At 41.9% G+C, this 13,435-nt stretch overlaps 1 protein-coding gene across 1 annotated transcript in view; it reads right to left on the minus strand.

Moving 5' to 3' along the window:
* Positions 1-13,435, minus strand: part of pcloa (piccolo presynaptic cytomatrix protein a) — a 61,221-nt gene that overhangs the window by 19,048 nt on the left and 28,738 nt on the right. The window contains exons 5-10 of the mRNA XM_056425459.1: positions 7,757-11,840; positions 5,890-7,421; positions 3,120-5,190; positions 1,701-1,748; positions 949-1,031; positions 142-214 (exon numbers count right to left, since the gene is read on the minus strand). Of these exons, the coding sequence (XP_056281434.1) occupies positions 142-214; positions 949-1,031; positions 1,701-1,748; positions 3,120-5,190; positions 5,890-7,421; positions 7,757-11,840 (7,891 nt within the window). The remainder of the gene's footprint in view (positions 1-141; positions 215-948; positions 1,032-1,700; positions 1,749-3,119; positions 5,191-5,889; positions 7,422-7,756; positions 11,841-13,435) is intronic.

The following is a 13,435-nucleotide window of genomic DNA, read 5'->3' on the forward strand; positions in this document are numbered from 1 at the left end:
CAAACATTTAAATGAAATAAAGGTAATGATATGTGTGTGCTGTAAACAGTGCATCGTTTATTGCATGCATCCCAGTCAATAAAACATTCACTTGTTATAAATGCTCTGTGTATTCTACTTTTGTTCTTTGTAATACTTTACCTGAGACACTGCGGTCTTTGGGATCCCTCAGCAGTTTGACCCAGAGGTGAGGGAAGGGGTACAGGCCTTTTCCCTGTGGCCCATAAACAATGGTGAGATTTCATGTACAGTATATACAGGACTGTCTCAGAAAATTAGAATATTGTGATAAAGTTCTTTATTTTCTGTAATGCAATTAAAAAAACAAAAATGTCATGCATTCTGGATTCATTACAAATCAACTGAAATATTGCAAGCCTTTTATTCTTTTAATATTGCTGATTATGGCTTACAGCTTAAGAAAACTCAAATATCCTATCTCTAAATATTAGAATATCATGAAAAAGTATACTAGTAGGGTATTAAACAAATCACTTGAATCGTCTAATTAACTCGAAACACCTGGAAACACATTTTCAAATGTTTGATTTTGTTTTGCTGTTATAAATCTTTTTTTTACTTGGTCTGAGGAAATATTCAAATTTTATGAGATAGGATTTTAGAGTTTTCTTAAGCTGTAAGCCATAATCAGCAATATTAAAAGAATAAAAGGCTTGCAATATTTCAGTTGATTTGTAATGAATCCAGAATGCATGACATTTTTGTTTTTTAATTGCATTACAGAAAATAAAGAACTTTATCACAATATTCTAATTTTCTGAGACAGTCCTGTACAAGGTAAATGCAACGTGGACATGTCATATATATGTATATTCAGGTGATTGACTATAAGTGCATGTATTTCATTATTACTTGTTACTATTCAGTGCATGCGAAAACTTTTCTAGTGTCTGCATGTACAGCATGCGTTTGTGTTTCCTGCTTCACCTGTCTCTTTTCTTGTCCATTCTCTGATCGCCCATCCCTAGGTTTGTCAAACCAGTCTGTCTCCTCTTGTCTTAGGTGGTAGGCTTCAGGGATAAAAACAAGCACAACTTTAGAATCAATATATCTATATATACTTTAGAATATATATATATATATATATATATATATATATATATATATATATATATATATATCAGTGTATATACTGGAACGATTATTACATGTGGTTAGGCAGAATTCAATTTATGAAAAGTCTATAATTGTGATTACAAAGAAATAAGAGAAAAACAATGGCCAGAGAGAAAGTTAGTTAACTTTCTTGTGAAAAGGAGAATAGATGCCAAGCAACACAACAGGTTACACAGGTATTGTAAAATAGGCAGATATAATGCAGTTTGACAGAATAAAAACAAGGTTATTGTAGGATGTATGTTGGCGTTATTTAAACCTATAATGTTAGTTTTCTGAAAAAATAAATGTCACTACAATTGTTAGGAACGATAATGTATTTCTTCTAAAACATTGAGTATCAGTACAGTAAAAAAAAATGCTATTTATAGATGAGATTTGTACAATGTCAAATCATTAAAACTTGTTTGTATTGCTAATTAAATCAGTATTCATTTGCTACTTTACAAATGTCTTAAGCCTCCCAACAATGGCTCATCATTTTATAGTAAAATGCATTTGACTTGAAGTGCAAGTGAATATGTTAACTGATGGATGATTAGAGAACTGAACTAATACTCTACCATTGGTTGCATCGTCTCTGTTCAAAGCCATCATGGAATCACTTAGGGCTGGAATCAAGGCAAATGGATTTACATTGAAAAATGATTGTATCCATATGAATATATTAGTAGTTATGCTGCATGCTGTTTACGTAAAAGAGTTCAAATATTGTACATCTATTAGTATCTTATTGCACTATATCTACCACATTTTGTTTCCCTTTTCATACTATCACAGTAAACAGTTTGGAAACCGACCAAGTCGTTGCTGCATAAAAAATGTATCAAACACAAATTAGTTTGATAAGATGGTTTAAGTCATTACTATTAGTTAGTGTAGCATTGTATTGAATTAATGGCTTTTACTAAGCAAAACAGCAGTAAAAGGAGATTTACCTAAACATTATATTCTTGCTTGAAACAAAACCAAATAATTCTTCGTAGGTTGGAACAAAACACTGTTCAGTACATTTAAAAAATGTAGTGATGACCGCTCAGAATACTGTATGCTTTCAGTAAGTAACAAGGACAAAAAGATAAAGAAGCAAAAGTGAATGTTTGCATAGAAATTGCTGAGTTTTTTTTGCATTACTGTTTCCTGTTTTAAAATTACGAAACTCAGAAAAAATAGTAAAACCCTAGACATGCAGTATAAAGAAACTGTACAGATAGGTTAATCGGCATCCATACGTCAGAATAAAAGCAAGGATTCACAATAAGACATGCAAGTTAAGTTTTCTATTTATTACATACAAGTGTTGCAACGATATTATAATGTATTTTAAAAAAAAGTCAGTATCCTGCTAATATGTTCTAGCTGTGTCAGAGTTACGTAACGTTTTGATCTTGCCTATAGTTGGGTGTCAACATAATTCAAGCCACATATTTACACACTTATAGGATGAAATACACCAACACTAAATATAATATCCACATTGCACATCAGCTATTGTAGAATCCCTAAATATAATTATTTGGCTGTGTTCTTACAGTGTACTGTTTGAAGACAAATTGTTAAAAACTGGTCCATTTCACCGAATTCTCTATCAATTATGTAACTTCCCACATAATGTAGGTAAAACGGAGAGACCGTACGGTGTCACGCAATGAACTATTGTGAGAAAACATTACACAAAATCTGGCATGCAGACACAAATACAGTGCATGCATAAAGATACATCCAAGCACAACCTATAAGACAGAGAACAATGTACAAAGGCATGCATGTACACTAGATATCAACTGATTGACCAAAAGTACAGACACCCAAAAAGAGATAGAGAATATATTCATCAAAGTTAAGGTAAGACACATGCAGACATTCAACAAATACACAAAAGCTTAATAGCATACACATAAAACATAAACCATAGCCAAATACTGTACAGAATGAAACTTGTAACAGTAAAATTTTGACAATGTAACAACTTAGTTTTTTACCTTCACTATCTGACATGGTGCCCTGAAGGTCATCCAGCAGCACATAACCCCTACCCCTGGTTGGTTCTTCCCTGATATGTTGCTGCTGCTGGGAGTCCTGCAAGGACAGACAGGAACCAAACTGGTCCCTTGAATCAGCTGAGATGGGTGGTAGAGGTCCCGCTGATGCACGGGCCATGCCCATAGGTTGACCAACAGGGCTCAATGGGCTCTCTTCCTCCGAGTTTTGAGCCACAATGGGTAATCGGCCACGGCCACTTTGCACAATGGGAAGGCTATTAGGTTTGGTGCGACCAGACGGGGTTTGATAGCTTGGTACATCTCCAGATGTTTCACCATCCCCTTTAAGCCTCAGCGAAGAGCTGGAAGGGTCTCTTTTAATAGACAAGTCCAGGCCATAGCAAGATGTGGGCCTGGATGAGGGTCTTGAGCGACTACCACTAGGGTAAGCAGAATCCAAACCTAGGCTCTGGCCCAAATTTAGTGACCCAGCCAAGTTGGCACCCAAGGTGGACCCCAGGTATTTTTGTTGCTCTGCAATATTCTTACGAAGGCCGAAGGTAATCTCATCTTGCGAGAGTCGGCTAGATCTTGCAGATGCACTGGTAGACCCAAGATAGCTGTTATAGTCTGTCTCCAAACCCCTGTTGTCTGTAATAGATGAATACTTGGAAGAGATCTTTGGATCAATCAATGGTGCGTTATGTTTTTGGTACAGCATTGATGCAGGGAGCTGTTTAGCTGCCTGTTTCTCCAGAGTAAGTCGACTGATACTGTACTTGTCTGACTTTGGATAGTGTCTTTGGGAGTAACTAGAGAGGCTAGAGCTTGGGGTATAGTAGTGCTGGGAGAGGCCAGTCAATTGTTCTAGATTTTCTGTCCCACCAGTACTTCTCCTGAATTCTTGCTTAAGCTGCTGCTTAAGGAGTTTTAGTTCGTAAGGTTCCTCCATTGTATCCTCTTCATCAGGAGTCTTTCCAAAAGTATGGAGTCTAGAGGTGGATCCCAGATAGTCAGTAGATCCCAGATCTGCAGCACTCCTACGCAGCAGCTTCTCTGCTTTGGCCAGCTCTCTCTCAGCCAGACTGTAAGATGAAGACATACCTGTGGAGCCCTTAGCCAGTTCTGCAGCATCTTCCAACAACATGTAACTCCGAGGTGTATGGGGATCTACATCTGTATAATAGGAATCAGAGACATTTGACATGGGGCTACGTGCAATACTTCCAACATCCAAGGCTCGAAGGTCAAGGTGGTTGCCATATTTGTCATAAGTGACTCCCAGGTAAGCTGATGATGTAGGATCAGGCTGGCGGCTAATGACATCATATCTAGTTGCATCCAGCTCTAAGAGGAGGGCTGCTTGTCTGGCAGCTTTCTGCTGCAACAGGAGCATCTGATGGTAACTCTGCTGCTGGGCGCTAGTGAGGGAGGGGACAGAGGAGTAGAGAGAATGGGATTGATAGGACTGGGGAGTCTGGTAGAGAGACTGCTGGTATTGGTTTTGATTGTATTGGTACTGGCTGTATTTACCATACTCATGTTTAGTTTGAGGTGGAACAAATTCATCCAATTCCGACTGGGGAGCTGTTCTGGGACGTTCAAGACCGTGACTTTCAATCTCCTCATCTTCACCACTTCCAAGCCCACCCCTTGTCTCTCGGATGTTACTAACCTCACTGTCTGACATGTAGTCTCTGTCTTCTGCAACACTCTGTAAATATGCCCTTTCTCTCTTCTCTCTCTCTATCAGTAGCACATCTTTTCTACGATTAATGCCCATCTCCAAGTACCTAAGCTTGGCATCAATCTCTTTCTCCTCCTCATCGAGCTCTGCTTGTCTTTTGCGGAGCTTGGAAGACTCACGTTCAACGAGATCTAGCTCACGATCAATGTCTTGCAGGATTTTAGCACGTGCCATGTTGGAATTGCGGCACATTCTTCGACGGGCCGAACCAGTGGTGGTTGCTGTCTGACCACTCGTTGTTGACTCGTCCTCTGATGGTGGATTTGGGAGAGTCCTCTTCACCTTCTTTTGAGTGCCTGTTGATGTGCCACCTGAGCCTTTACCCTGGAGGAAAAGTGAACAAGACAATAATTTAGACTGTAGGTTTTCTTAATCCCCAAAATAAACGAGTCAGTCACTTATGTAGTCATCACAATAATAAATAATGGAGCACATCTGCCATGTCAAGCATTAGGTTGACTTAGTTATAACCACATTGGCGTGTGTGCCATACTCAAGACTACATAAAGATGGTTTTCTCTTGAATTCCCATTCAAATTGTTATTTTGTTGCCTCTACATTTGACCCATCCACCTTTTTAGGAGTATATCTGTCATTGTGCAGAAACCTAAGGGAACCAACCCTTCTAAGACCAACTGTGTAAAAGAAAAATGGCAGCAGTATCGAACAACATAGTGGATAGTGTGCATGCTTTCTCAGGCAATCATCGAGAAAATGCCATCTTCTACTGTGGACCCCTGCGCCATCATGCCACAACATATGGTTTTGTTGGTTTTGCAAGAAACTTGTCTTTTTGCATCAATGCTCAGTAATAATATACACATAGTCTAAGGTGATTCCCTATTGTTTCTTGGTTGCACTGAATAACCATTTATTCATCTGTAAGTAAAATTATCAGATTTAACTATAACTGTACTGTAAGTGGATCTCATTTAAACAAATGACAGGCCTAAAACATTTAGTGGGATACGTAATGGTATAACATGCCAAAACTAAGGAAAGGTATTAGGTGATAGTACTTACAGTATCACCATACTGGGTGCCACATGTTGCCCTTTCTTCTCCTGTTGGACTCATGGGCTTAGGGTCAGACATGGATCTCTGCATGGCTTTGGGTCCCCTGGGACTTGCTGGGGAGGTTTTTGATGGATCTGTACTTCCTCTAAGCTTTTGTGGGCTTGTATCACCCAATGATTTCTCATAGGAAACAAACTCAAGGGATTTGCTCGGGGATATACAGGGAGATATGGGGGAATAGAGCACGTTAAGAGATTTAGGAGGGGTCTGAAGTGTAGAGGAATCAACTTTGAGGTTAGGAGACTGGCCTATTTCTAAGGGGGTGGGTCGATTCTTTGGTGAGGTTTTTTTAGAGTCAGACAGCTCCAGCCTGGAGTCTATTCGAATGTTCCCTTCTGTATCTGTTTGTATAGAAATCTCAGTGTGGGCTTTAAGAGACATATCTGACTGCCCAGCCCTATCACCCCTGGCAGTGCGTGGCCGGCTTTGTCGGTTTCTGGTCTGAGCCTCCCATTCGTCTTGATCTTCATCATCAGTCTGCACACAACTGTCAACACTCTTTTTAGCACTTTTCTTTTTTCTCCCTGCTGTGTAAGCTGTGCTGACTGCCTCATCCTCTTCATCTGTCTGGCACCCACTATCCGTGATCTTTCGGGACAGTACTGTGCCATCAGGTCCTAAGACAAGTGCCTCCTGCACGCCATGTCCTGGTAGGTCGCCACCTGGGTACATCTGACGAAGCTTTTGTTCTTCCAGTTGCATGCGCAGCTGCTCTTGGAGTCTCTGTATCTGTTCAAGCTGCTGCTGTTGTTGGGCATATGTTTCTTTCTGCATCATAAGGTGAGCCTGTCTTTCATCTTCTTGTTGGTTCAGGATATGCTGCTTCATGGACTGCAGCTCCTCCAGTTCTTTCTGCACCAAGAGCTGTTCATGCTCTCGAAACCGTTGAATCTCTTGGCGCTCCCACTCCAATTCCTCAGCCAACCGCTGTTGATTGAGTTTCTCCATCTCTAGCCTCTCACGCTCTACCTGATACTGGCCATCCCCAGGAACCATGGGTGAAGACAGAGCCTCCAATGAAGCAGCTATGGCCTCCAGGGATACATCAGTGTATGTGTCAAGGGATAAAGAGGTTATTCCTCTGCCAACAGCAGTAGTACTACCATCTCTAGAGATCTCCAGATTAAGTGGGGCATCTCCTTGTTCCTCTGTTGCAGAAGAGGAGAGGGTGGACAGGAAACTATGGGACCTTGTAAGTGTTAAGTTTTGGAGGTTGGACAGGGAAGGCATTGTATCGCTGGTATGCATACCTGAAAGTGTATTTTGCGTTGTACTAAAGATAGACCCAGGTTGGGTGGTAATAGCATTCGTAGAAGGAATTGGTGCTGCAACAGAGGAATAGACCTCCCCATTTGATGACCTTAAGACACTGCTTGTACCAAAGAGTGTACCGACAGCACTTGTGACTCTGGCTTGTGAATAGGGTGGGATTGTCATTCCGGCGTAAGTCCCTTTCTTGGAGTAGTCAACAGCTTCACCTGTCAAAAGTCAAAAATATCAGTTGAGTCCAAAGAATGCAGACTTATTCAATGTTGAAGCAAGCCATGCCATATCTAAATAATGAAAAAAAGTGGAAAAGGGAAAGGAAATCCAATGTTGAGAAGTGCAACAAGTTCAAACAAGATGTACAGCAACAGCATGCAGGCACATATGACGGTGAAAGGGCAAAAAATTATAAAATAAATGAACCCAAAAAACAATAGTCCATGCAAAAGAAAAAGACACCAAGAAAAAATTCCACGTCAGCCATGAATGAGTCGAGGCAGTTCAAAGTGAAATTTAAGTGACAAGTCTGCAATGTCACTGCACTGACCTGCATCCGAAATCTTTGCTGAGGTAAGATCTACTGCACACTCTGTGGTACCACTGAAATTATAGCTGTTCTTACTCTTGTAAAAGAATAGGCCAGCCTCTGCTAGGTTAGTGTCTGACATTGACGGTTTTATTCCACCAAACCCTTTCATGCCGTAAGGGGATCGGTCATACTGGTAATGGTCATCACGATATCCAAAACGATCTTCAGGCAGAGGTGTTGGAGGTTGCTGAGTAGTGCAGCTTCCTGCAAATGGTAGCTTGTACACAACATCACAGCATACAGCTCTGTTTCCGGCAGTCAGATCCACTGGTTTGCCATCGCCATCTGTGATTACAGCTGTAACTACCTCTGCAGAGGCAGCATCCACTAATACCATAGTGTTGAATGTTTTTGTTGTGCTAAGGTCAACGGCTCCAGCCACTGTGGTTCCACCCAGAGTTAATCCATTGTCAACACCACATGCAATACAAATGGGTGCAATAGTGACAGGAGTGGTCTGGAAAGTTCCTCCAAATGTGCTTGATCCAATTGATAGGTTAATAGGGATTTCTATACCAGCAGGAGTTGTAAACTGAGAATCAATAGGCTGATATATGATTTGAGAAACAGGTTCAAATGCTTTATTTTTTGTTAACTGAAGGGGCACTGAAGATACTTGAGAGGTGTCTACATTGTTCAATTGTTCAATTGTGGCAGCACAGGTCACAATGGTGATACTATCAGTCACTATAGAAACAGTGGATGATTCGGCACTGAGATTGACCACAGCAGACTGCACTGCACTGTTCTGATGACTGACTTCAGTTGCAAAGAACTGGTGTTTTGAGTCTGGGCCAGCAGAAAGATCCACACCATTCATGTCTGATTGTGGGTCCACCTTTACAGTCCTAAGATCTACCACCTCAAAAAGTTGGACGGCCTGTCCATTCTGTGCTGGCAATTGGGGCTTAGGTTTCTCCATTGAAATCGGGACACCATTTGCCCTTGGAGCTGGCACTGGTGGCTGTGTCCTTTCATGAACAACAGAGACAGTGGTCCTTTGGACTTCTGTGGTGACCACTTGAGAGATCAGGTTAGGCATAACCACAGGTGGCTGTGCAGAGGCAGATATAGCCTCAATGATATGACAAGAACGAGACACATGTTTTTCTGGGCAACAAAACTCTTGACTCTCAATGGATTCTGTGACCCGTGTGTATGCCAGAGGCACTCTGGTTGTTTGAGGAGGGGTTGGTTGTGGATGCTGCTGTGGATAAGATGGAAGTTTTGGTTGTGGTTGGTGATAACTTTGGGGCTGAGTTTGTCGTAAAGGAGATGCTGGGCCAGGGCTAGAGGGAGCCTGAGTTAAGATACTGTCTACTGGAGAGCTGGGCTGAGATGGAAGTGTTATGACTACATATGTTTCACGATTCCTGGCATATCTTGGAGAACAGGGAGACTTTGGGGAGGGTTGGAATAGCTTGCTCTCAGACAAAGGACTCAGATTTAGAGCTATGTCAGTCGGACCAGTGGGAAGTACACTGGGTCTTAGTGGGTGTGGGACATGGGCAGGTGAAGAAGGCTGGGAGCTAGGCTTTGGTGCAATTGGTGGTTTGACAGCATGTCCTGGTCGGTGGCTATCCACAGTCCCGGCATGGATGGAAGGCTTTGGGGCAACAGGAGGGGGAACATGAGGCTTGTAAATTGGTGTAGCTGCTTGTCTTGTAGGCGGCCCTTGGGCTGCAGTCATAGCCCCTATCTCTGGCCTGATTGGAGTTGTTGAAGCCTGATGTGGAAGTGGAACTGGAGCTTTCCTGGGAAAAACAGTAGGTTTTGGTGGGGTGGGAGGAGGCAGCGGTGGTGCAACAGGTACTTCCGCTTTTTCCTGAGAATTAGCCGGATGCAGGACACTAGGCTTGGGAGGTAAAGGTGGGGCAGTTGACACTACACAAGGCATACAGGATGTGTACTGGGGGACTGTGGGTAAGGGCGAAACACTGCCAATTATTGGGACTGATGTTTTTGCAAGTGCAATAGATAAATCAACAACATCAAGCTGGGATTCTGGGAGTGTGGTATGAGTTTCCTGACATGATGTGGATGATGGAGGGGACTCGGAAAACCCTGTCTGCTCAGTTTCCATAGCTGCAGGTTTCTCTGATACTGCAGTTATATTTTCCTCTTTTTTAATTATACTTTCGTCATCAGAGGACAACTCTCCAGAAGAGCACTGCGTCACCTTTAAGTCTGGAATGGGGTGGAGTGCCCTTCTAGATGCAGTTGCTTCCATTTCTGGCTCCTGCTGAGTTGGACTTGTTCCAGGAGTTAGCACTCTTTTAATTAGCTCTTCATAGGCAGTTTCAGCATCTAACAAAGGCTTCCCATCTTTGCCAAATGTTACTGTGGTGCTTTTGGAAAAGATATTCTCAGCAGGTTGCAACACAATTTCTGGATTAGTGCTTTCCATTTTTGGATGCATGTTTTGATATTCCTGCTCCAGCTGCATGAATTCCTTCCTTTTCTTTATCATGTCTTCATACACTTCATCTGGTGATCTCAGTGTTTTGGGCTGAGCAGGAACAACAATCTTCTCTGGCTCACCCAGATCAGCTGTTGAATTGTCAATAAGAGATGCATAGGCATAGTCTTCAATCAGCATGCCCCCGTAAAGCGACTCTTTTCCCGGTTTAATCTCACCTTTGTCAAGTGTTGGAGAGTTAGCCCTCAGCATTATTTCCTCATAAGCCTCATCAGCAGTTTTTAGAGTTTGTTTCTGTTGTTGATCAATATGTTGATCATCTGTTGAGGAGTTAAGAGATACTGATATAGGAAGTTGATAGGTTTTCTGAACTGCCGCAATCTTTGCAGCATGGATTTCAAATCCTTCAGAATCCGATTCAACACTGGGGGAGAAATCAGAGCAGGATGATCGTCTGATTTCCTCCATCTCAGCTTCTTGTCTTAGTTCCTCTGTTGGTGAGGCATCTTCAATGGGGGAAAGGTTGCTTGGAGGTGTCTTTGGACGCTCTCGCCTCCTCTGGGCTCGAATCTCTTCTTTGTCTTTCTTGGACTTTTTCCCTGATCCCTTCTGTTTTTCTTGCTCCATGAGCAGCTCCTCTTCTTCCCGTAACTCTTCCTCTTCGGAAGAGTCCTCAATAGTTGGCAGCATTTGACCAGGTTGTCTGTGTTTAGCTTTCCTGTGTTGCTTACCCTCACTAGAACGGATATGGCTGGGACTACTACTGTCACTGTCTTCATCCAGTGATGAGAGGGATGTTGGGGATGTCCCAGGAGTGAAGCTCGATGCATGAAGACTAGATGATCCCTCACCTCTAGACCGATCATCTGGAGACTCTGTGAGGCTTTCAAGCTCTCCATCATCATTAGGTATACGCATCGGGCTGCTGGTTGAATTCAGTTCCATAGTTCGGAATTTGCGAACTCCAGTACCACTCCCTTCCTTCAATTCTTGTCCTTCCTCTTCGTATATATTAGTTCCATCTAATGAGCCACATAGTTGTTTACCCTCTTCATCATCTGGACTTATAGTGCTTTTCTTTGTAAGTCGCCTGGATTTTCCGGATGTACTCCTGTCTACAGCCTCAGTTGTCTTCTTTTCCATTTGTTTCTTCTCATTCTCTCTTATCTTGCGTCTGATGAGGTTCTCCTCATCAGATGGAGAAGCATCCTCATTTTCACTCATTTCCATGATCTGTTTTCGAATAAATTCCTCATCATCCCCAGACATCGGGCTTTCTTTTCCAAAGCTTTCACTGCTATCATCAAGGGAATCCACCCTGGCATCCATGGGCACAAGCACCTTTTTCTTTGTGGTACCTTTGGTATTCTTCTCAGAAAGGTCTCGGTCATCATCTGAGCTGGGTGAGTCAGGTGAGAGAGGAAGCACCTCTAATTTACGTCTGCTCTTCAGGGTGTCTGTTAGTTTCTCCTCCTCATCCTTTAGTTGTATGGTCGCCTGGGCCTCAAGAATGTGTAGGACTGTGCTCTCCAGTTTGGCTAGGTCTGATGGACTGGTGGGACTGCTGTCCATGGCAGCTATGTCTTTCTCTCCAGGATCTTTATAGGTCTCCACTGCTTTCACCTGTTGGATTGAAATACAACAATTATTTTATCCCCAAGAAACTGCAAACTATATTTTTCCAATAAATACATTTCCACTCTTCAGGTCTTTGATACATACAGTCTAAAATCGAAACATTAGACTCTATTTTGCACATGCTTTTAATATTAACTTTCAATGGTTCACACAATGGTATTCAGCCATTTCCATATAACTGATATTCACATGTACCTATATACATGTGTTAAATACAGCCACATCAAAGCAAATTATGTAAGAGTATCCTGTAATCTACAACTACTTATACTAAATACTATGGTCATCTCAGAGACTGCATCTTCTTCACATGGCTTTTCCAGAGGCTGAGCTACAATCTCCTTTTTCTCCTCCATGTTAGTGTTCTTCTCTTTCAGGCCTTTGACCTGCTCACTAACTACAGACAATGGGATTGCAGGTTCTGCTTCAAGGACTGAAGCTACTGATGCAAATGTATCTCTGTTTTTAAAAGCTGCATCTAATACTTCATCCTGCTTTGATACTGTATCCTTTCCTATATCACACTCTGCATTGTCATATTTGTCACAGAATATGCTTGTCTCTGATACTGAAGAAACTTCCTGGATGTTGGCAGCAACAGACTGTGACTGAACTACTTTTTTGTCAAGTTTTTCTTCCTTCTCTTTAACTGTTTGCTCTGCAACTTTCTCTAGTGGTCTCTCATCTCTGCCCATTGGAGCCAATGTCTCCCTCTCTCCTTCATGTTGATTTTCAGCAATACAATAGTTTGTATTTTCTACGTGAATTAGTTTCTTCTCACAGGCTTCATCTCTGACTTGCGCCTCACTAAAGACAGCTGAGGATGACACCATATCACCTTTTAATATTGCATCTATGGGAGTCTGTTTTTCCTTTCTCTGTGCTAAAATCCCTGCTGCGACCATGGGCTTCTCTTTCTCTTCTGACTTATCTGGCAGTAAAACTGTCTCTACAATGCTATTCTCAGCAGATGATGGCTCATACTTTGGTCCTGTGTTTTGCTCTTTGTGTATCGGTATCTCTTCTGTTGGGATCTCTTTAGCCACAGTCTGGGCCGGCTCTCTTGCTGGTTCTGGTTCTTTCTTCTCTATGACAGGACACACAGTCTCTGTTTCAGTAAATGAGGGGGCTGGACTTGATTCAGCATTATCAATCTTCTCATTTTGAGGTTTCTGGTAATTTGCCTTCTCAACTATGTACTGTTCAATTGCCTCTTCTTCGAAAGCTTTCCTTTTGTCAGCTCTTGCCTCAATTACCTTCTCCCCGGCTGCATTATTCTGAACCCCGTCTTCTTCAAAGGCTTTGCCATTAGATGATTTATTCTCAATCCCTGCCTTCTCGACAGCTCTAACTTCAATGGGTTTCTTTTCAACAGCGTTCTCCTCAATATTTTTTTCTTCTGCAGTGTCCTTGACTGTTTCCATATCAACTGTTGTTTTCTCATCATGTATTTTCTGCTTAGCTGTTTCCCCTTCAATAATTATTTTTTCAAAAACTTTATTTTCATAGTTTTTTTCCTCTGTTGCTTCTTCCATAACTTTGGTTTGTCCTTCAACTGGAGCAACATGAGGTGTATTTTC

Source organism: Pseudoliparis swirei, chromosome 10 (assembly GCF_029220125.1).
Source record: "Pseudoliparis swirei isolate HS2019 ecotype Mariana Trench chromosome 10, NWPU_hadal_v1, whole genome shotgun sequence".
Classification (NCBI taxonomy): Eukaryota; Metazoa; Chordata; class Actinopteri; order Perciformes; family Liparidae; genus Pseudoliparis; species Pseudoliparis swirei.